Source organism: Taurulus bubalis (assembly GCF_910589615.1).
Source record: "Taurulus bubalis genome assembly, chromosome: 19".
In the NCBI taxonomy this organism is placed as follows: Eukaryota; Metazoa; Chordata; class Actinopteri; order Perciformes; family Cottidae; genus Taurulus; species Taurulus bubalis.
This window is the reverse complement of record NC_136607.1, coordinates 18,243,994-18,269,217: the sequence shown is the minus strand read 5'-3', so window position 1 is coordinate 18,269,217 and position 25,224 is coordinate 18,243,994. Positions and strand designations below refer to the sequence as shown.

General features: G+C 43.7%; 1 protein-coding gene across 1 annotated transcript in view; it reads right to left on the bottom strand.

The window, feature by feature from the left end:
* The window catches only part of LOC306751480 (zinc finger SWIM domain-containing protein 6-like), a gene marked incomplete at its 5' end in the record, with an annotated part of 35,943 nt that extends 14,016 nt beyond the window's left edge, over positions 1-21,927 (bottom strand). The window contains 4 exons of the mRNA XM_079235057.1: positions 358-508; positions 619-767; positions 1,383-1,739; positions 21,492-21,927. Of these exons, the coding sequence (XP_079091183.1) occupies positions 358-508; positions 619-767; positions 1,383-1,739; positions 21,492-21,927 (1,093 nt within the window). The remainder of the gene's footprint in view (positions 1-357; positions 509-618; positions 768-1,382; positions 1,740-21,491) is intronic.
* Positions 21,928-25,224: the final 3,297 nt, after the last annotated feature.

Here is a 25,224-nt window from a genome sequence, read left to right as displayed (position 1 = left end):
GCAAATGTTTTGTTTTGTCCGGCCAACATTTAAAATGATAGAAAACATGAAAAAAAAGCAACACATCTTCACATTGGAGATAATGTTTTTTTGTGCCATTTTTACTTAATTATCTTGATTAAAATAACTCAATAAAATATATAACATAGGTCTTGTCGTTTTATTATAATCCATTTATTACCTGTATTTTCCAACATGTAATGCACCAAATCCTAAAAATATGCGTTTGATTTTAGTGAATTGAAAAATGTACATAATAAACTGGTGGAAGCCACAAAATATGCTGCTGTGTGTGTGTGCATGTCTGTGCATGTGCATCTGTGTGTGTGCATGTGTGTGTGTGTGTGTGTGTGTTACCTAGTTCATCCCACAGCTGCCTGTACTTGTCGGTCATGGTGGTTCCCTGTTGCCTCCACAGCGCCAGTCTGGGGTCGCCCATGAACTGCTCTGTGATCAGCGTCAACATGCGAGCTCCGTTGGAGTCCCTCATCTTCAGCATCTCCCTCACCTGCAGAGACGTCGGGGTGCATTGTGGGTAAGCGTGTGTCACACAGCGCGGTGAAGTACGTGCGCGTGTGTGTGTGTGTGTGTGTGTGTGTGTGAGAGAGAGTCTGCTACCTTGCTGAACAGTAAGTTGAGCTGCTTCCCCGAGCCGTGGTACCCGCCCTGGGAGAGGAAGAGCTTGACCTGTTCCTGAACCTGCTCCTCGTCCAGATGCCAGCAGTTGTCATCGTCCACGCTGGCGCCGGCCGTCGGATCGGGGGCTCCTGCTCCGGACAAAGGAAACAGTCAGCAAGACAATAACAGTCAGTCAGTTATTAGTTTAATACTTTGAGTGGCGGAGGACGTGCGCTGATCTTTCACTCGTGTAAAAGTAGAAACTTATATTATTACTTCAGCGATAAAAATGTACGCAATTATGCACGACAGCCTATTTCTGTCTAATTATTGGATTGTAATTATTATTGATGCATTAATCACCTAAAATATTATTATATTATAGAAATTAATAAAAAACTATAAATATTTACTTTAAAGAAGACTATAAACTTCATACATCTTTAAAAATGACTCAAACCAATTTATTGAGTATCAAAATAGTTGCATTCAACTTAAGAGTTGACAACCAACTAAACAGAACAGTTTACATAGTATTATTATTTGAGAAATTTTTCTTTTGATAACTGTTTAACGTTTCTGTAATGCACAAAATAGCGACTCATAAGAGTCACATCAAATTTTTTCCCGCATGCATTTGAGTCATCATGTGTGTGCGTTTTCCCAGAGTCGTCTCTGAGGACGTCCGCCTCCAGCTCGAGCGAGACTTGCTGTTGTTGCTGGTTTAAAAATCACAGATAACTGCCGTTATTCTCTCCGCTCACCGTGAACCTGGTTGATCTCCGAGTTCTGCGACAGGATCTCGTCGGCCAGCTTCTGCGCCGTGGGCAGCACCTCGGTGTGGTGGACCGTGATCAGGTACTGGACGAACTTCTGCAGCTGATCCCGGTTCATTTGGAAAAGCGTCTCCGAGATGGGCAGGCGCAGTTTGACCTGCTCGGGCTTCCGTACCCGGTACAGCGAGAGCGCCACCACGTGGGCGCAGTAGAAGATGTCCTTGTTGCCGCAGCTGCACGTTACCGCCGTGATTTTGCAGCGGTCGAAGCTGACGCTGACGTTGCAGACCAGCTCGGGCTCCGAGGCCGTGGCCGGTTCCCTCACTGTGCCGCTGAGGTGGAACCCTGCAGAGGAACAGAGGAAATATCCAGTCAGTCATCTGAAGTTAACGAGTCCGTTCAAATAAAACACTTTATGATTGAGTCGACTTTTTATTAAGATACGGATGAATTTCTAGTCAATATTTCACTTATTTGTTGTCCATCAGGGACAACGCACATTGATCATCACTATAAATGTGCCATTTTTAGCCAATAGGGTGAAAAACTACAAATAAAACATAACATTTGAAAAGGAGAAAGCTAAATATGACCAGCTGACCAGGATGAAAGGCTTAGAGTGTGAAGGCAGCATCATCCGGAGTGGGACGTGTAAAATACATCAACGAGCGCCATCTCCTAAAGCTCGACAACATAAAGTCACGTGACGCGACAAGACGGGTGAAACCAGAAGCCTCACAAACACAAAACTCAGTTTGGTTTGTCCCTTGTGGGCTTCTGTAGAAACATGACAAGGACCTGCTCCATTTTCAGATAGGTATACCATAAAAGTCGGGTTACTAGCCACTACTACCTTCGGTCAGTGTCCCCGCTAGCTCCCCGCTGTAGCCAGCTAGCGCTCATGCTAGCTCTCCGCTAGCTCCACAACAATCACCGAAGGTAGCGGGACCAGCCCCGGCTCGACACCCGACTCGGGCAGAGGGGACGCGGCCAGTAGCAGCGGGGAGCTAGCAGCAGCGCTAGCTAGCGCCCCGCTGCTGCTAGCTTGCTACAGCGGGGACATCCGCCGGAGGTAGGAGCTGCTTTTTTGGTACACCAAAAAAACTAAACATATTTTACATTCCTATTATATTCCATTCCTGCCAAGAGATCACACTGTTCCTTTAAATGCCCCAAACAATTATAGAGGACATTCACACATACTACTTTTCTAGCTATGCATCCGTTTCTGATGGATTTCTGTGCAAAACTCTGGCAGAAACGTGAAACCCGATACTCCCCGTGAACCTGACTTTGATCTGGAGGAAGAAGTCAAAGAAGCCGAGAGAGACGGACGAGTGAAAGGACGGGGAGGGGAGCGCAAGGCTCCACCAAATACATATAATACTCTCATTTCCTTTTTAATTTCCCTTCCACAACACCTCCAGTGCTCTCCTCAACCCTGACCCTCCCTCAGGACCGAGGGGATCATTTCAAGGCAGAGAGACTCGCTTTTGTACATCGAACCTTCACGAGCTGAAAGCTAGAGGCCTCCGTGTGAGTTTGGGGGAATGTAAACAAAGACGGAGGAGCAGATTTCAATGTGGATTTGACCTTAAACTTGCTTCTTGAAACCCAGTTATTCAAATCTCTGACGGGAAAATAAACGATTTTAAAAAAGGAGGAGCATTTTCCATTTTCTAAACAGAAACAGTGTCTCATCTGGTTTGACACGACAGAGCGGAACCGTGGGAACAAAATACTTCTGTAGAGACAAGAAGTACACGATCCGAGTGTGTACAAGTGCGTATCTGACTTGGGTAGTGGGTTAGCAGAGATAGCAGATGAGTCAGAAGATCAACGGTGGGAGTTTACCATCCGTGTGCTCACATTTACAGTGTGAAGGTTTCAGTTTCACTGAAGGGAGCGTGCAGTTTAGATCACCTGGAAACTGGTGCTCATTCAAACTGCATCTTCCTGGATGTAGCGGCTCCATTAAAAGAGTTTCAGCGCCGCTTTCCAAGATAGAAATCGTCTGAATTGTTCTTACTCTGCTTTTGTTCACATCAACCCTTTGAACTCTGCAACAGAAATAATCCTCCATTGGAATTTTTGTCATTTCTTGGAGTATTTTCATTCTTCATATCTTTAAAACCTGTATAAAAACTCAGCGAAGAGCTCATGCAAGTTGATAAAACATAAAAAGCGTTGAAATTGTGTAATAAATATTCATTAAAAAATGCTTTAATCGAATTTGAATAAAGAAACACACAAATCATATTTTTCTGAATGTAGAAACTTGACCAAATATTTCTCAACACGCTATATGCATAACATCTGGTCATTTTTATAAGCCGAGTGAAAAGGCGTTAATAATTTATTTGCGTGTAACTTTGTGACGCCACAACGAGCATTTGTCGGGAAAGACAGACCGCTTAGCTTTTCCACCACGACAACAATAAATAACATTTTAACCAGAGAGATTTATTTAAAGCCAGACTTCCTCCAGCTTCTAGTTTGTATGCTAAGCTATGCTAATAAACACTTTACATGCATTAAAGTGGCATCAAGAAAGCGGTGAAATGTATTTCTTTCTTTAATAATATTGATTTATGTTACAGTTCGGGTTAGAAATAAGTCCAGTTGGGAGTAAAAAAAAATAAAAAGCCAACATGAAGCGTCCTGTTAGCCTAAAAACAGATGCAACTGCAAAGTCACCGGTTCGATTCCAGCTCGAGACTTCAGTTGCATGACATATCGTTCTTTCTCCTCTCGACTTCCTGTCTATTTCAAACAAATGCAAAAACACAGAAATCTTTCCCGCATCCATTCCCAGTGTTGCAATGAAACAGACGGATCTGCACACTGTGGGAAACCAGTTTCTGCTCTCACAGACGTCAACATGTTCAACCCCGTCGACAATACATCACCATTAATTATAACAGCTGGCAAAACTGATGAAACTCTGGAATATTAAAAAACAATCGTTTCAACCGCGTAAAACAATGGTAAACAGGATAAACAGTATCAAAGAAATCCAACATGAGCACATAACAAAAAGTTAACGCAGAGCATCACGAATAAAAAGAGGTGCATAGCCGTGTTATTCACCGTGGAACATTAGCTGTGAGGTATGGTTTCCACTTTACATGTGACACACACACACACACACACACACACACACACACACACACACCACAGAGCCGACGCACACCGGCCTGCTGGGTGGAAGATCGTTGAGAACAAAGTAGGTGTTTGTCTGTGTGGCAAAGCTCGAGTGCTACAGAGAGACAAGACGCTAACGGAGAGAGAAACTCGGACAGAAATAAAAATAGAAAACGACACGTCTGTTCTTTACTGCTGCTGCACAAACGCTGGATCACACAAAAATCCACATCCTGTCTTTTCACACACACACACACACACACACACACACACACACACACACACACACACACACACACACACACACACACAAACAGAAGCATGCTGCACCAGTCATGCCTGGCCCACAGCTGAACTACTGACGTAACAGAAAGAGAGTGTGACTCGAGGAAGAGGAGGAGGAGGAGGAGGAGCGCTGTGCTGCTGGAAAAATCGGTATGCCCTCAGCTGAGTGTGAGAGAGTGTGTGTATGTGTGTGTGTGTGTGTGTGTGTGTGTGTGTGTGTGTGTGTGCTTGGCGGCTAGCCAGAGCCCTGAGCTCAGCATTCTGTAATGCACTTCCTCTCTCCATGTCTGCGCTCCACGGCTTGCATAATACAGCTCTGTGCACTAGCATGGCAACCAAACTTAACTCCTTCACCGCCGGCAACAGAAAACTAGCGTTTCTGCAGAGTTCAGAGACTTATATTCAGGACTTTATTGGACCTTTTCTAAGTCAACACCGAAAGCAAAAGTACGATAGAATGATGGAAAACCCACAAGGACTGAATTATACGTCACTATATTACATGTATTCAGTAATCCACAGCAAAATGACAATAATTCCTACATGTATATGTTTTGGGGAATAATTGGATGAGAAGAAGAAATCCAGGTCAACATAAAGCTGGAGCCAGGGGCTCAGTTAGCTTAGCTTAGCTTAGCATAAAGCCTGGAAACGGGGAAACGGCTAGCCTGGCAGGAAGTTGCTGCATCTGGACAAGAAAGAGTCCAACACATAACCACAACTTACTTTCATTCTTTAGGAGGTGCTGGTAGTTTGTTTTGCCAGGTTAGCAGTTTCCCCCCCGTTTGCACTCTTTATGCTAAGCTAAGCTAACCGGCTGCTGGCTCCAGCTATAGAACTTTAGCGTGCTAACTCCTCTAGCAAAATCCAATATCGAAACACTCACTTTTTGTCTTTAAGTTCAGATTGTATTTAAGAAACATCAACGTCCATGTCAGGCACCAGAAAATACAGAATAAAATATAAGTTACATATTCAAATGATTTTAATTCCTTCTACGAACTTTTTTAGAAGAACAATCATTGCGTTTATCAGACTTTTCAAGACTCACAGATAACTCTGAATACACTGCCTTCACTTCACTCCTAATTAAGCCCGAGGTAATCAATTTAAGCCGTCTCTACAGGATTAAGTGAGGAGGATGTCTCAGTGGGGGTGAAAGAAAGAGCAGCATCTCGGCTCCCTAGAGTTCAGCCTGAGGGGACCTTCAAGGCTGCGAGCAACGTCGACCGCTGAGGCTGCAGGGGGTCATTTCTCAGCTATGTGGCCAAAGCCTTCATTTAACTCTCCGCACACAAAAGCCAGATACACCCCCCCCCCCCCACACACACACACACACACACACACACACACACACACACACACACACACACCTCTTTCACGCACCAGTCAGCCATTCAGTCAGCTCAGCCTCCAAAGCTGGCCAGTCAGGCGGAAGGGAGAGCCTCTCAGCCAAGGTGTGTGTGTGTGTGTGTGTGTGTGTGTGTGTGTGTGTGTGTGTGTGTGTGTGTGTGTGTGTGTGTGTGTGTGTGTGTGCGCACTCCTGGCGACAATGGGAGAACCTAATCTGTCACCCGTGGAGATGCAGTGGCAGGGTATGTGTGTGTAGGAAGGAGAAGTAAACAACCAATCAATAGCCACGGCGCGCTGATTACCATCTGCTGATCTGAAACCAGTTATTAGCCTCCAGTTACACTTATAAGAGTTAATGGTGGCGACGCTGGAAACCGAGTCCTGTGATGCTAGGGAGAGAGAGAGAGAGACGAGAACTGATTGGATCAATGCATCAACATTGGGAGCTTATATTTAAAAAATAAAAACATTTTTTTTTTTAAGTGAGGCGGGTAGCGACCAAAGAACAGCCGGCCGGTCAAGTTTCGGTTCAGCTGGGTTTGAAAAGCCAGCCGCTAACAAGGTGATGTGTTAAGAGACAGGGGGGTGGTGGAGTGTGTGTGTGTGTGTGTGTGTGTGTGTGTGTGTGTGTGTGTGTGTGTGTGTGTGTGTGTGTGTGTGTGTGTGTGTGTGTGTGTGTGGGGTAAGGAGCTTGAAGATGCACCTCCATGTGAGCTCCAAATGAGGTCAATGAGGGTTTGTGTTAACTGGGTCAATCTGTGACCCTCTTAAGCGACCGCCAGCAGCTCCTTTAAGCGCGAACGTGTTCATCAACGCCCCCCTGACATCTTTGTCTGCGTGACCATAAACACACCTGGCAATTAAAAAGAAACATGTTTTATTTAAATAGTTGAGCCAGTTGGCTGCCCCTTCCTCCCGCGTTTCGAAACAACTGTAGAAATAACAAAATGCACTGAAATACAACACGGAGGAAGGAGTCCTCCTCCGCCGAGCGGACTGAAATTCCTCAGCGCCGTCAGAAGTAAGGAGCTGTTTGAAGTTGAAAACATCTCCAATTTGTTAAACAGCTATAAACCCTGAATTAAATGAAGTATTGCACCGTTGAATTGTTGATATTGTACAGTTTAATGAAATATTCAAACCCAAAATCGCGGTGTAGTCGCACAATGACATTGTGGTGAAGTCTCGGCCTAATTCATCTATTTGGGGATTTCAAGTTCAGAAGCCGTCGGCCCCTCGTTCCTCACGTTGTTGTGTGTTGTTGTGTGTTGTTGTGTGTTGTGTGGTCATCTGAACACATCGGTTCAGGAATAAAGAAGGTTTTAAAACAGGGAGCCTCATTAAACCGTTATCAGTCAGTGGATTCTTCTTCCTCCACAGAAAGAACGAGCACCACCATGTTGACGGTGAGCTTGGAGCTCCTGGGGCCCCTGGAGTTCGGGGCCCCTGGGGAAGTTTTCCTTATGCAATTCATCGTCGGCTTTTAATGGACAAACGGATGCAGAACATACATGAGAGCACACTGTGTGGACACATGGGTTCACAGCCAGTAGCTTAAGTCCCACATTAAAATACTAAAAACAAGTAGGCAAGTAGTATCAGCAAAGGTTTAAGTACTCATAATGTGAAAGAATGACCCATGTTAGTGTTTTACTATTATACATAGTGTATTAATAATATTACTGATGCATGCGACTGTTGATTTTTAACTACTTTATGTACCGTTTGGTAGTTTAATAAACAAATGATGAGGTTTTAAAACACGATGCATCGTTAGTAACTAAAAGTACTGCAGTAAAAAAAGCTCGGTGTTGATTTACCTCCCGAGATGTAGCGGAGTAGAAGTATAAAGTACATGAATTGTGTACTTGTACGCGTCATTATAACCAGTGGGCTCCCGGTGGAAGCGGCTCCTGGACGCACAAACAATCTTCCAGCGTTTATTTACGTCGACGCGTCTTTACTAAGATAAATAACGGCCATCAGAGGTTTCACAACAAGCGTCTAAAAAGGGAGAGAAGAGGATGTTTTTTTAATAGCATTCGTTTGAGTGCCGTCTGTTCCCGATGTGCTCGGTGAAAGTCATTCGCTGGGCCTCTGAGGACCGTCAGCAGCCGCTCCTCTCCAAATGCATTTGTTCCCACTCCAGAGATGCAGCCGATCTCCACTGAGACCCTCGCTGCTGCTAATGAGCACAGGAATCCCACCAAGACGCAAATGAAATCAAATAAAAAGCTTTTAGTGTTTGCTTACATGTTGATCCGATTGTCGTTTATTAAATCGTGACGCGAATATCCTCTGAGTCGTGTTGGTGAGGGGAATGGTTGGACGATCTCCTGCAGAAAGTTACCGCTCTCACGCTGGTACTTAAAATATGAAACCAATGGCCAGTTAGCGTAGCTTAGCATAAAGACCGGACATGGGGGGAAACAGCTAGCTCCGCTAATTATATAAGTTATATCCTGAATGTATAAAACTAAAAAAGTTAATGTGAAAATTAAACCAGCAGGAGAGCAATTAACGCTAACATGGTGCGTTCAGGCTCCGTGAAAACGAGTACTGGGTGAAGGTAAATCATAATCATGATGTGTTCACATGTAAAATGTAGTTTTGGTGATAAACTAGAATAAATCCAGTAGTTTGAAGGCAATGTTTATACACGAATATAAAAGAGAAATTAGAGATGAATTATGAGCCGTCTAAGAAGATTATTATGCTTCATTATTACTGTTGATGACAATGTATTTCTTTCCATCTGTATCTGCCGATATTAATCATCACTGATCGGCAGCATGAAAGCGTGATCGGGGATCTCTAAAAGTTAGCCGCTGTCATTTTTTTCCTTTCTAGGCTAGACCGGAACCGCGACTCAAAATCGCTGATACAATATGAAACGTGAGTTTTATGATCCGAAATTAAACGTTTTTACTGAAAATATGCGCTGGACAATTTTTGGGTCGGCTGCAGTGACATCCTGCCAGCCTTTATGCTAAGCTAAGCTAACTACGTCCAGCCTGGTGTTCACCATACAGACGTCAGAGTGGCATCAATCGTCTCATCTATCTCTTAGCAAACTATTCCTTTAAAAACAGCTACAAGATGGTGATTAAAGAAATATAACAATATATATATATATTGTGCTAAAATGTCTTTGATACCTCTGGTATAAAAAAAAAGAAGAAGAAGCTGAAAGTATTCTCAATCCTCTCAATTATTTACATCACGCCTTTGATCACATCGGCTAAAGATGCTGACAGAAATAACCAGGAAGACGAGGAGCGCCTCGACGTGGGAACCAAACAAATATAAAGACTGAGAGGAAAAACCTCCACACACACACACACACACACACACACACACACACACACACACACACACACACACGACAGTACAAGCCACGAGCGTCTCTTATGTGACCTTTGACCTCAGAGCGAACAGCTTCCTCGAGGTCACACATATCCAGATATATAACCGGCAGATGCTAAGAAATACGACTAATTTCTGAATTGAAATAAAAAAATTTGAGGAACATTCATAACCCAAAGACAAAGACCGTACAGTGAAAAAAAAACAACAGATGTGACTAGGCCGACCCCTTCCAGTAAGTAAGCCAGCACATTTTCATATCTCTACATCCACACACACACACACACACGTGAGACCAGAGAGCTCATAAAGTGAGAAGCAACAAAAGGTTCACTTCCTTAATGCCGTTGCTTTAAAGTAATCTATGAGTCAGGACGCCGTTATTGGGCTGAAACCACCCGGTTACCTCCTTCAACTCATTCACTCTGCAGACTAGGAGAGAGGACTCATGTGGTGATATCAGATTGACTTACTGTGAACAACAGTCGGCTCTTGAAGAGGATGTTCATGACAAAACAATCATTAAACAGTCCAAAGCATTCAACTTAGTGTAAAATAAGTGATTAAATAAGTGAATAAAAGATAAATCCGTTATCAGTTAGTTCATATTTGCCAATAAATTCCATTTCAGTCACAAAAAAAGTGGAGAAAAAGTAGAATATTTGACTGAAAAGCAGCCGAGGCGTCATCAAAAGTCTGGTTCAGAATGAGGAACCATAAAATATGAATAAATGAATGAAGTGTTGTATCGTTGTGTAACGCATCTTAGCTTTAGCGGTTTCACAGTCAGGTCTTCAGATCAGCATCGAGTGGAATAAGTTTCATAAATCACCGACATGAACCTGAACCACGTGACGAGCAGAAGAGGAATTAAATATTCCATCTGGCGTTCTTTTCAAGGCTTTTTGAGACAAACTGAAAACACAATTAAACAAACGAATCGCCCTGTGGAACATTTAATCTCTTAAATTATCATCATCATCAGACGCGACTCATTTTCCACGAGAACAGCAGCTCTCGACCGTGTGGCGGAAGCAAATTCTGACATTTGGCTTAAATGAATAATCGCTTAGGAAAAAAAAAAAAAGAAAATAGTTGCTGATGAACTAAGTGATTAATCATCTTTTAATGAGATCCACCTCACTGAATAATCCCAACACTTCAGCTTACTTTAAAACCGGCTTAAGAGACCCGACAACAATCCAGGCTTTTGTCGAATCAAGTGTACGCATGTCCTGCATGCATGTGTGCTGAACAACTCACACACACACGCACACACACGTCCTGCATGCATGTGTGCTGAACAACTAGCCCAACAGCATAGTCGGGGCTTGTCTTTGTGTGGAGCCGGCGGAGAGAAACCGTTTAACTGTCAGCGTGACGTCAAAACGTCTGCAGGAGGAAAGAATACTTTCCTTCACGGCGTCACCGAGGAGGGGGAGGGGCCGTCGTTGTCAAAACAGGATGCAGGCCACATCATATCATGGCGGTGCATCAAACCAGAGCTCCACACCCTCGACCGGCCCGCTCCGTTGGGGTTGAACTGACGCTGCAGCTTGTGGGGAACAGATAAACACCGCAATCCTCGCCGCTAATCAATCGCCTCTCTGTTTTTCTTTGTGTGTTCTCGGGTTATTTCGGGGGTTTCTGTTGCCTCACTTTTATCTCGTCTCCTCCCGTCTGATCGCCTTCAACTAACCAAACGACCACAGCTTCTCCTCGCTGCACCTCGTTTACCAGCTGGAGGCGACTTCCTGTGCAGCTGCCGCCGTGCGATTGGTCGGTTTCTATCCATCCTCCACCGAGCGCTTCAGACTTACAGATATTGATCTGGCTTTCTCTCTGCTGGGGAACACAATGAGAGTAACTAGGTAGTTTCAGTATAATGTTGGGGTACTTAGCTTCAGTATATCTTCATTTATGTGACAGTTACTTAAGAGTAGAGCTGCAACGATGAGTCAGAGGACTAAGGGCTTTCATAATCAAATAAATGCATAGATATACATTTCCTGAGTCATTATTAATATTTTAGTAAAAGAAATAGTCATAATTGACCGGACTTGGTCTCACATTATAAACAGCTGCATGTGTTTTGTTTGGTTGCTCAGACATTTAATTCATTTTTAAAAATCAACATTTTTTACGTTAATAATCTCACCACCCCTCACATTTGACCCTTTGAAATAATGTCATACGGAATAATAAATGAATCACAGCCCGTGTTACTGCTGATGCGTTAAGTACATTCGGCTCATTATACTTCTGTTCTTTAAGTAGCAGTTTGAATGCAGGACTCCATCCTCAGCGTTTTCTCCTCCGCTCGTCTCAGCTCTGCGTGCAGCTGCACACATTCATCTGATCGTCCGGCTTTAAACCGCCAGCGCCGCTCCCTGCTGCTAACTGCATTAAAGCCCAGTCGATACGCTTCTCGAGTGCATCCCGTTTCCATCAAACGCAACGACATTACTCATCTTCAAACAGATGAAAACAATGACTCAACTTGTAGGCGCATGCCGGGCATACCCCGGAAACACGCCGGCTGCGTTCGCAGGGCTTGTGGCAGCTTGTGGCATCCGAGGTGTGTGATTTTAGTGGAGCGACTGGTTTTTTTGTAAAGCGATAGACAAGCTGATTATAATCATACATTGTTATCATAAGGGCAGCAACTGACGATTATCTTCATTATCCAACCATCTGCTGATTATTTCCTCCATTAAAGTGGCACTCAAAGTAACCTGTATGTGTGAAACAACAGGTTTCACACATACAGGTTACTTTGAGTGTCTGGGGAAACTCAAATATTTGCAAGAAATTATCAACCATAAACGGGGGAGGCTGATCAAAAAAGGCAGCGAGGTCTAACACAACTGCAAAGTGGGAAGACTCATGTTGGACCGTGTTCCACACTGATCTCAATAACAAGCTCAAAGTATGAATATATTGAGTCAGAAAAATTCAGAACGACAAGCCTGTGCACATAAAAACAACAACGGAGACTCCCAAGGTGCATTTCTGAAAGAAGCATCCGATCACAGAGCTTAAAATGCTGTAACTACAGGTTCTTTCTATTTCTCAATTTAAATGAATTCACTCAGTCTATGAAATATCACAAAATGGTGTAAATCTATTATCTTCATATCACCAAAGCAGCAAATCCTAACAGATGAGAAGCAGGAACAAGATATCTGCTAATTATATTGACCTAAAGTGACTTTAACACATGACATGATTCTTCTTCCAGCTGTAATGACGATCAACTGATAAAGCCGTGAGGAAACAGTTTGCCCGGAAGAGTTTAGGCAACGGATACAAGATGGAATAGTTTCGGGGTGCACCCTTAAAAACCTGGTTTTACTCGTCCCAGTTTCCACGGGCTGTGTCTGCTGAAGCTTCCGGGCGTCCGCCTGAAAAGCAGCGACACGTCTATGAGTCAGGCAGCTATGCTGCAGGTCGGGGAGAGGCCTTCAGCGACAGCTGGACCCGGAGAACGAGATCATTCGCTTGTTATTACACAGACAGACGGCGGTGCCAAAAAAAAAAAAAAGGGGTGGAGCATGCAAAGAGGCAGAATAATAAAGTGAAACCAGACAGGAGGATGAAGAGCTGAGGCGGAAGGCAGGAAGTGGATGGTTATAGGTCCCGTGACAACAGAGCCGGCTCGCAGTCAATGGGTTTACATTACGTGACACAGTCTGGACGCTTGGTAAATTTGGCTAAGCAAACGGGCCGGTGGTTTGACTCCCTGAGGGGCGGATAGATGCCGAGGCAGCGTTATCCGGCGGAGCAGGTTCACGTGGAGGCAGGTTTAAATAGGACTTCTCCGGCTTTTGTTTGAGGCAGCGTTTGACTGACATCTGAGGGCGGTTTTACTTATTTTTAACAAGCCACACACACACACACACACAGTGCTGGTTACGTACCGTTAGCCGGTGGCGGGCCGTGCATTTTCTACCTGGGCCTTCTGTGCCGACTGATATCGTATACATAAGTACGTGCATGATGGGATGCTAACGCCGTTAGCTATATAAAACATGTGTCCCTTTACATCCTATATGTCAATATTGTGTTTAAGACTTGTCTCCGGCTCAGCAGCGATGACGTATTTGCTTGTAGTGGAACAGGAAGTTAGCATCACCCCGATTCCCTCGACACAAAGTCAGTTATTATTCCATTGGATTTGGGGATTATTGCGGAAAATAAACTGGACGAGCCGAGGGAACCGGAAGTGTAAAAATGCTGACTCATCTCCAGGTTTCAATGACTGTAATTGGGTTATTCCAATTGTAGAAAGGAAATGATATTTAATGTCAGTTTGACTTCAGCTCCAATGTTTCTTCTTCTCCGGAGACGACGGGGAGGAGAGGAGGCCCATCGGTCTTCATGAATCACGCTCTGGCGCTGAGCTTTACGGTAACGGCCTCTGATGGATGACGCCTTTAAGTTCCCATTAAAAAAGGTAAGCAGTGCTCATCAGCAGCTTCTGGTTCGCACTCGGGCCGCCTGCTCTGCAGAGACAAGAGCCTCTCATGTCACACACAAAGCATTCATTCATTTCCTCCCTCTGCGGCTTCAGCCTCTTTTCCATGAGAATACAAAAATAAAAAAAAAAAGATCAAGAACACGCCGTTTGCGGCGTTTGAAACGCTCGAAGCTCTTCACCTGTTGTTAACTAAAGCGCTCTGTTTGCAGAGCCGCGGAGGTCCGAAGGGCGCTGCTCTCCGGAGACGGAGACCAACCCCGCGAGGCCGAGAGGCGTTCCCGGGAGACGAGGCCAGCGGCGGCTTTGACTCGCCGAGAGAGTCCAGGGTTGAATGAAACTCCCCAGACGCCCAGAAAGAAAAAGACTCCACTCCACCGCTTTCTCCCGGAGGAACGGAAGAGTGTCTGTAGCTGAAACTACTAAATCAATTAGTTGATCCACAGACTTGAATTGGCATCATTTAAGGATGTCAAACAATCCCCAGTGCTTTCTGCGAGGGCTAAAACTACCGGGATTTTACGTCGTCAAGTCATTGTTTTGTGGTGAAAAAACGCTTTTCATAAGATGATGGATCCATATTTCTTGTTTTGTTCGACCGTCAACCAAAAAAAACAATCAGTTTATGGGTCACGTAGGACAAAGAAAATGATCAAATATTCACATGCGAGACGTGAAGTTTTGGCATTTTTGTCGTGAAAAATGACGACAACTATTACAATCGCTTCAAAGTAGTTAAATTCCTTTTCTGTTCTATTAATCAACCAATCGTTGCAGCTCTAAACCGGAACATTCAGGGATTTAGTCGGAGAACGTGGAAGTACTAGCAGCAATATTTAGAGTCTAATAAGAAGTAAGATGAAAAAAAAGAGGAGCATCTATTGAGTGCAGACGAAGGTAAACCTCCTCCTCCTCCTCCTTCTCCTCTTTCTCTTCCTCTTCCTCCTCCCTGCTCCTCTCCCTCGAGTTGAAGGTTAATGATGAAGGGACACGGCAGAGGAATACAGATGGAGGAGACGTGGACGGATGTGGAGAGAGAGCTAAACCAGTCTGGAGCAGCTGTGGCCAGAGATTATGAGCACATTTTAAATGCTAACCGACCTGAAAGGATAATGTTGGTAATATTCAGGTATTATTCATCTCGTCAATAAATCCCATGGAAACCTCCTCATAATTAGCCTGATATCTCTTCTTCCTCTGAGCCATAGCGCTCCATTAAAACACCCGATGGGCCTCCCTGTTGTTCCTCCATCAGCACACTGGAGTTCATTATGACTCAATCCTACAAATAATCACTCGAGCACCAAATGTGGATTCATCCACCGCTGAAAATAGTCCCCCACAAACGCCCTAGTTACAGTTGTTTGTTTGATTAAAAAAAAAAAATACAGTGAGCAGCTGTTTTAGGAAATGATTTATCCTTTGGATTTGTGGGTCGCTTTTGTGTTGTTGCTTTTTCAAGTTACGTCAGAAAACAGGATTTTTTAAAAAGATGTCATTTGTTGACAAAAAGACAAATATAGAATATTCCTTACATGTTTTAAACTGCATAAGCCAATAAATAAGCTTCTTTTTGTCTCGACACCGACCTGGAAAACATTCAACCAGCGACAACGGAAAAACTAAAGACTGACCCAGTTGTGGGACTTTAACGCCCACTGCCTCCGCCCTTCATTTGATGAAGTATGGTCACTGTGGTGTAAAAACCATTTGTCAAAAATGTCGGCTTTCGCCAGCGACCGGTCTCTGAGATGCAGCCGAGCGTTCGCTTCAAAGCGTGCGGCCGACGCAGCGCCAATAAAAATTGATCTTGCAAAGCAGAAGCATATTGAGGCGCTATGCATACACCATTAATGCTGATCAACAACCTGCAAGGCTGAGCGTGGTGTGTGTATATACGTGTGTGTGTGTGTGCGCGCTCTCTAGCTCAGCATACTTACAAAGCTTTGCATCATTCAATAGGTGCACGGACTCATTGATTCTTCATAAAATTGCAGATGAGAGCGAGCCAGCAGTAATCAGTGTGTACACATAAAGGCCTGAGGCTTCATGCATGCATCAGTGTGTGTGTGTGTGTGTGTGTGTGTGTGTGTGTGTGTGTGTGTGTGTGTGTGTGTGTGTGTGTGTGTGTGTGCGCGCGCTTTGATATGCTTGGATCAAGTTTAGTTCAATATGCTGAGTTCAGCAGTCAAGTATATAAATATGTACTGTATCACGATATCGGAGATTTAGTTGAGGCGATAATCAATATTTTTATAATAAAAAGGTGAAAGTGTTCTCTTTTCAGACGGAGACTCACTGCAGTTAGAAGTAGTTGGTGACAAGCTGGTGAACATTATGGAGCATTTAGCAGCTGGAGAGTCCAGTATCAGATTTCTCCTAAAGAGGTTAAACCGTCTGATATGACAGAAAAAGCAAAGTCGAGGAGAATAAAAAAAAAACAAAAAACTCGGAACTCTTTCTTCTTCAGAATAGTCATCCTAATAAAATGATGTCACATATATCAGTCAGTCGACATCTTTTACTTGGCGTACTCTTTTCTGACAATATCTTTCCTGCGAGTGGGATTTTGAATGCAGGACTTGTACTTCTAATGGAGCGCTTCTAGATTGTGGTATTTGTACTTTGCTTCTAAACACTCGTCCTCGGAGACCGCACCTCATTGGACGATCTCGTTCCCGTCTCGTTCCTGCAATGACAGACGTTCACCAGAGACCCGAGAGAGAGAGAGAGAGAGAGAGAGAGAGAGACACTCTCTCTGTGTGGCGACGGCCTGCAGAACCAAAACCCAACATCTGAGCACTGAAAACTACAGACACACACTCGGAGACCGAGAATCCAGACGCAGTTGCAAGCGACCATCAGCGGTCCGCCTGTGGAGCAGCAGGTCTGCGACCGGCTTCAGGACCGAGTCTCAAATTCTGCATTTTCAATTGGTAGAGCTGTGCAAAAACTAAAATAAATAAATCACTCATACAAATCTCTCCCAGACAGAAAATGCATACTGGTAGTTTCTGAACTACAATTCCCATAATTTGGGGCTTTTGGGGCTGTGAATAGGAGCCGTGTTACCATGGAGTCAGAGTTGGGACGACAACTTCATCTGAAACGGTTCCACTCTCAAGAAAGTGAAAGGACGCCGTTTTACAGTTATTTGTTTCCATTCTGTAAATCAGTATTAGCACTTCCTGTTTGCAGCGAGCTCGTATGTGAAGAGACGACCATCACTGGATTACTTTGGTACTCAAGAAACCTTCAAAAAACATGAAGATTCTTCACAGAGACCTCTCTTTTAGATGAATACATAACAGTAGATTAACCCAATATCATGTTCTGATCGCTGAGCAAGCAAATTACCAACAGAGCAATAAGATACAAGTCATGTTTAAGACAACAATATTACAGGTTGTGGTTTCTCAAATGTGAATATTTGATGGTTTTCCTCGTCTTCCAGTAGAGTATTGAACATATTTCAGTTTTGAAGTGTTTGTTGGACAAAACAAGCAAACTGAATAAGTCAACCTGGGCTTTAAAGGGAACTGCAATGGACATTTTAGTAATAAATCAATAATCAATAATGAGAATAATTGTTGGCCTGAGCGCAGTTCCTTTGTTTCCTAGACGAGGAAGAAAGACGGAGGGGATGGTACTTTCCCATCAATAACATACACTGCATGCCGACGGCCTTGATGTCTGAACCTTCGACTCGATGCTGCATTAACATGAGAGCAGTCAGCGAGGAGAGGAGACAGTAGAGGTTTGGACTTGACCTCTTGGAGAGCGAGCAGCTTACAAGTGGCCTAATAACCGGGTGACACAGGTAGAAAACACATTACAGCACATGTGTTCCCAACATGTATAGAAACCATCCGCAGCCAGCTGATGTTCCTTCATATACATCTCAGATTTTCTCCACACACACACACACACACTCCATATTTTGAGGTTGCGGATAACGATGCTGATGCACACACAAACACTGCAGCCTATACTTTACCATGCAGCCTATACACAAAGCCTATACTTCAACCCAGACATGAGCAGAGACTACGTCATGAACCTCCATCCAGCTCCTTCTGCCATGGCGTGTTTGACCTTTAGAAGTGTCATTTTGGGGGATCTCGAAAGTGTTGGTGAATAAGAAGGTAGGCCTCTTTTTACCGACCACAATTCTGGACCTTCGTCGTCAGATTTAAATATCTGTAATAAATCGGTGTAGAACACACACACACACACACACACACACACACACACACACACACACACACACACACGATGTATTTCTGCTTTCTGAAGTAGACAAAAGGCTTTGGTGTCCTCAGCTGCTTCTCTGCATGAAACGCGACTGCAACCTGACTTTTCCCGCCGAGCGGCTCGTCTTCCGCTGCGAGCTCCAAGGAGATAATGGAGGACGTTGAACTGGTCTCAAAAGGAAGCCGCCCGTCTGCTTCGCTTGGAGAAGATCCAGTTTGTTATACAACGGCATGCGCGCTCTAAAGTGATTGCATATACATTTTCAAAACTGCTGATTTGGATCTAATTGCATGCATTGATCTGTAAAGGTCTTTATGGTCCACAGGAACCTTGACTTTGCTACTTACAATTAGAGACTCAGTGAAATGTTTAAAGGCAATTAAATTACTGATGGCAAGCATAGCGCCAATTAATGAAGGAATAACTGTACTGCAGCAATATTTTTAACTGGAAAACCGGCATTTGCATTTTTTGGGTCGTTTTTTAATGTTAACAAGCACGAGATTAATATTTCGTTATCACTTAATCTGAGGATTATCTTCTCCTTTCATTGTTTGGTTTATAAAACATCAGAAAAGCGTGTCCGAGAGCTCACGGTGATATCCAGGTTTTTATTTTTTGTCAGTCCAAAACCACAAAATATTCCATTTGCTATAAAAGATAATACAACAAAAAGCAGGAAATTCACAAGAGAAGCTAGAGCCATCACATTAATGGCATTTGTGCTTCAAAAATGGCTGAAACGATTAAATTCTCGTCCAAATATTCGGCTCTGGACACTTTTATTATTGTTTGGTATTAAATCGCCGTGGCCTGGAGCGTGTTTGGAGTAGCAGCACACTTCAGTTATTTCCTCGATGTTGGTAGTCTCAATAACATCCACACCAACTATGATATTGGCACCAACCGGGGGAATAAAGTTGCCCTGGAGTCTAACCTCCAGAAGCTGCAGTGTTTGCTCTCGGAAAAAGAAAAAAAATGGCCGCCTTTATCTGTGCACTGATTAGCAGAGAGGGTTTGTTGTAGAGTACTAAGAGGGTCCACGGCAAATGTGTGCCAATTCATTTCCTCAAGGTCTGCTGTGAGAAAACCTCCCTCCTCCTGTACAGCCCACACGTGGGGAGATTACATCTTTTATTTATCACTTCTTGGCTCTATTTTTCCAGCAAATTCCAGGCTGGGGTGCAATCAGCCAAGAAAGAAACCCTCCCTGTGAATGTGTGAGTGTGTGTGTGAGTGTGTGTTATTCCTCTTTGTAAGCATGCCGATCAAGGCCCCCCCCCCCCCCCCTCCTCCTTCTCTGGAATAACAACCCAGATTCTGTTTCTTCCCTACAGAAACCGTTCCCAATATCTGGGAATATATGGCCGTCTTATTTCGGCAGGACAGAGGCCGGTGTGTGTGTGTGTGTGTGTGTGTGTGTGTGTGTGTGTGTGTGTGTGTGTGTGTGTGTGTGTGTGTGTGTATTCCCCCTGGCCCTTCACAAAGCCCACATGCATTTAAAAGCGGTAAGAGGAGAGGGGGGGGGGGGGGGGGGAGAAAGGGACGTGTCATGCATGCAGCCACTCAAGTGTTCAGATTGCATTACAACTCAAATTAACCATGCAGCGTAATGGGATTACAGCCCTCTCCGCTCTGAGAAGGTGTCCCGGCTCTGGTCGGCTCACAGGTGACAGACGCGCTCACAAAGACCGCAGGCTGAACCGAGCGTTGATCATAATAATAATAATAATAATAATAATAATAATAATAATAAACGCTGCCAACTGAAAACTATCCCTTCAACTCAACAAAAGCGCTCACTGTTGTCGATTACACATAAAAAAAAGGCACAAATGTGAACCGATTGGCTGCAAACCGGTGTGAATCAGGACCCGGTTAAAGAAGAACCGCTGTGCTCAATACGCTTCCTCCTTTCCAAATCTCCTCCGCTTAACAAGGGAGTGAAAAGATGCTTTTGTTTGCCTTTCCTTTTGGAGGCGACAGGAAGCTTGAAAAGACACAAATGAACATGGAAATGGGAACAAAGTGCCAAACTCACAAAGGGGAATGCTGGGCATTTGATACGTGTGCTGGGGTAATTAAAATCTCAAAGGGGAGGACAGAGGAACGCGGAGGTACGAAATAAAAATGGACAGAAAACCAAACGTTGCAGTGGCTGGTGGAGTGAAGTTGCACATGCAGCGGTCCGTTTGGCACACAGGTGTCTGTTCCTGTTTCAGGGGGGAAAGCGAGCACATTGCCTTCTGTAATGGTTATTCTCTGCATTCCAGTAATAGCACACCGTAGATGCACTGGAGCTAAATATACACCGACGATAATGTGAGGCTGCATATTTGACTGCTTTCCAACTCGGCAATTTATTCTGCTGATCAAACAAATATGTGGAGGCCACAAAAGACACAACGTGCATAAACAAGCAACCACGCACGGAAACAACTCATCCTAATGCAATGTGTCCGTTGACACCCAACCCAGCACTTCCCTTATTACCCAATGCTGAGGGTAATCGCTTACAAATTCATTTAAGACAAGATCTCGTTCCTGAATGGCAAAACTATAAACGAATGTGATCCTATAGCAGGACATGGTGGAATTAAAAGCATGTAAAAGAGCGTTAATGTCAAAATGTGTTCACTTTAGATCATGTAGTTCCGTGTAGTATTGAGGTTAAGAATATATTAGTCACTTTTGGGGGATTTCTGGCTGCCAGGCTCATGACTTTACCCCAAAACCAGCTCTGATAATCTTACTTTTGTGTCACAAATTGACACGGCTCAGTCTCACATTTGCCTAATTCATTAACACCTCTGAAATCCTGCAGCAGACATATAGAGATGGTTATTTATCCTCATTCTGGGGAAGTTTCCCCAAGCAGCTCTGGTGGTGTTGAGATGTGAAAATGTGGGGATTCTTTTGTTGAAGCCACAGCTTGATTTTCAACACAATTAGAGGATTTTTTTTTTTCCAGGCTTTGTACCCTACATTTTACATTCAAACTGCCCTCGAGCACAACAGGATTTAAATGCCCCAGTCACACATTCCCATTCACGCACACAGCAGATTTAAAGCCCCATTGTGGGCGCTCCTCTGCCGCCTCACCGCTTCTCCCTTTTGTTGTCAAACCCGGCCACTTTATCCACCTCCAGCCCTCGATATTCAACCGTAAACGAGAGTCCCGTTGTCGCTTTTGTGCGCGGTTTGGTCGCACCACTCACCGACTTGCAGCACGTTGTCCACGCAGCCGCTCTCCAGCAGAGCGATGCCGCGTCGGAAGGGCAGCCGCGTTTCGTCGCCGCTCTCCCCGCCGGCGCTTCCGCTCTCCTCCGCGCTGCCGCCGGTGTTGAACGACGAGTACATGCAGATCTCCCGCTCGCTCCTCGGGAACGACCAGTAAACGATCCGTCTCTGCACGGGCTCCGGGATGCGCTCGAAGCGCTCCTCCACCCGCTGAAACGGCCACTTCTCCGCGACTCTGCGCGCCGCGATGTCCAGGAGGGTCTCCGGGTTCTGGGTCTTGCCGGACTCGCCCGGCGCGGAGCCGGAGCCGCCGCACGGCGCCCCCGAGGCCCGCTGGCCTTGCCGACACGCCGCACCGTATCCCGGGCGACAGCAGAGCCGCTTCGCCGGAGGCTGCTGCACGCGCTCCGCCATGATAGCTCCGCTTTTACGCACCGTCTGAACGGGACGGGGAAGGGGAGAGGTTACCCGCGGCTTGCTTGTCGGCCGCGTATGGCCAAATCATCATTTTATGGAGACATGGGGGCAGGGCTTCTCTCTTGTCAAACCCCTTTGTTGACAAACGAAGAGAAGGCGGGGTCTGTCCGGTTAGCTCGATGCAACACAAAAAAAAGCAGAAAAAAAAAGAGAAGAAAGGACCGGATGGCGGAATTCCGTTAATCCTTTGTGAGATTTGAGAACCACAACAACAAAAACAAAACACCGACTCTACTTCCGGGCTGTTGGTCCGAACCGTCGACGTGTTCGCGGCTATCACGAGCGGAGAGACGGCGGCGGAGAGCTCGGGAAGCCGGACTGAACGCTGCCTGTTGGGGCGGTGATCGGGCCTGTCAACACTGGAGCCTCGTGGTTTTGGGGGAGGGGTCCGTGAACGCAGCACCGCCCCCCCTCGCGTGTGACGTTTAAAGGTCCACTGGAATGTGGAGCTGTTTAAAGAAACAACTCGATAAATAATATATATATATATATGAAGTAGTAATACTTCTACGAGCAAGTAAAACATATTCTTAATTAGCTGCGCACTCAGATGTTAAACAGAAAAACACTTTATGCCAAATATGCATCCGCACAATAAGAAACAGAAAGTACACCTTAAATCCTGAAAAGTAAATCATTACTTTGTGTTTAATGTGTAATTAATTAAATGTTAGAACATGACAGTGGTGGAGGAGGTATTCAGATATTTTACTTGCAATACCACAACTTTAAAAATACTTCAGTACAGGTAAAAGTGTTCAAAGTCATAATAATAATAACTTTATTTATATAGCACCTACAAAGTGATCTACAGAGAAGTAAAACATAGTCATACTTAACTTAAATACCGGTAGACAAAAAAGGACCATACCATAAAGGCAATGAATACAACAAAACCAAACAAATAACCAAAAAGAGCAAATGGAATAGAAAACAAACAAATAAATACAAATAAACTAACAAAAACAGAGGAACAAAAGAACTGCATAAAAGATCGTAAAAGGACGACATCACTTAAAAGCAATTCTATAAAAATGGGATTTAAAAGAAGTTATTGATCTGCAAGCCTTCTCTCCTCAGGTCGGTCGTTCCAAAGTAAAAACATAAAAGTAAACATTGTGACATTATTAGATACTTAATACCGAATACTTACCACATCAATGTTGGAGCAGCATGTTGCTGGTGGAGCTACTTAAAGAAATTCAACAGTTCAACCACAGAAACGGTGGAAACCCATTGTTTTCAATTGTAGTGCGTTCAGGGACCAGTCTGCACCTGGGACTTCCAGGTGAATGCAATCAACCAGCTGATAAAACACACATCCAGGAGATGGAGCCCCAAGGGCAACAACAACAACAACAACATGACCGTTATCCACAGTGAACTCTGTCCATTCGGCCCTGGGGGGGACGCTCATGTAGAAGTAATCAGGATCAGGGAAACAATTAGCCTTTTATTGTGTTTATTATTATTATAGACTACCGGGACATTTACGCTGCACAACTGTACTTTAATACAATTGTAAGGTACTTTACTTGAGTGTTTTCATTTTCTGCTTCTCTTTTGCACGTAGAGACATATTACTTTTCACTCTATTACATTTATTTAACAGAGGATTCAATAATCATTTTATTTTATTATTTGAAATATAGTTGAAGCACAATTGGTCAACAAGAAAAACATGACAGAAAACTAAATTAAAACAGTGGTGCGTTCCTGAAGTCAATTCTTTTAGGTTGCATCAGGAGGAATGTCAGAAAAAAAATACAATCAGTGAATATGATGCATTGTCGTAGATTAAACTACCAAATAGTTTATAAAGTAGTTTATAAAGTAGTTACGTTTAGCTTCAACTTCTGCCATATCAAAATGTTTCTGACATGTTAAATCGTGATCATTATTATATGATATATAAGTCCAACTTGTATTTTTTTAAATGTTGACGAATTAAAAAACAAAAACAAAAGTTAGCATTCTATTACTTGAATGTTTCTTTTGTTATGACAAACTTTTATGGTTGTTATTTTACTTGTATGCTTCTGATGCAGCTGTTTCAGAAAGCATTCTATCAAGCAGAGTGTAACTAATTTGTTAAATCCTTAAAACAATCTATTAACCGACAATTATATGATCAATTAGTTAACTGCACCACATAATGTATACAGTTATTGTATCTTATTTAACATGAATATTACTGAAAAACGACCTAAGGACATTCATGACATGAACATCCAGGTGACAAAATGAACATTAGTACAGTGGAATGCAACAAGTACATGTACTCACTGTGATTTACGTTGTACTTGAGTATGTCCATGTTATGTACTTCATACCTCAATTCCATAGTTTGTCCTTTTCCAGCCGTATCAGTACCTTTTACTTCTGATACAGTATATTTGCTGACTACCTGCACTAAGGTAATATTTTCAATGCAAGACGTTTACTTGTAATGGTATTTTCACACTCACGTATTGCTATTTTTACTTCAGCTACTTCTTCCTACATTAAACATGAATTTAGAGGCGTATTTATGGTCAATATTCACTTTCCTTTGAGCTCTGGTTTGGACCTCCAACAACGTATTAGAGATCTGGCTTTTTAGCAGCTGGATGTTCCACTCCTTTCCCCCGTGAGTCCAGTAAACTGTGTGTCTGTGATGTCTGGTGCAGGACAGGTAGATGTATCATCTTGAGACATCTTCCTGCTGCTGGAAACCAGGTTGATGAGCAAAGTGAGACTGAATCATAAAGTAAATCAGGCTAAAGTGGCTAAAAAGCTGGGCGCCGATTCTCTGCGGGTTCTTCCACGTCACATGAAGTAGTTTTGATTTGAGGTTAATATGAGAAATATTGATTAGTAGGGCTTTTAGGAAAGAGGAGCTAATCTGGTCTCACTGGTGCCTCATAGCCTGAGGGGAAACTAAATTGAAAAATGTGATGTAGACGGTTAAAACTAAAATGCACTTTGGACAATGAATGTGGTTTGATTTGGTTCAACGGGGTGAAGGATTCAGGGGCCTAAACACAGGGATCACACAGAGGATAGTCTGATGCTTTGCTGCAGTAAAAGTACCAAACAACACTGTAGAAAACACTACAACACAAGTAAAAGTACTGCATTCAAAACTTTACTCAAGTAAAAGTATGTATTTACTTAAAGTATGAAAAGTATAACTTATTGTGTATTAAAATATTCCCTGTTAGTGTTTTACTTTTATATTTAATGTTTCTGGAT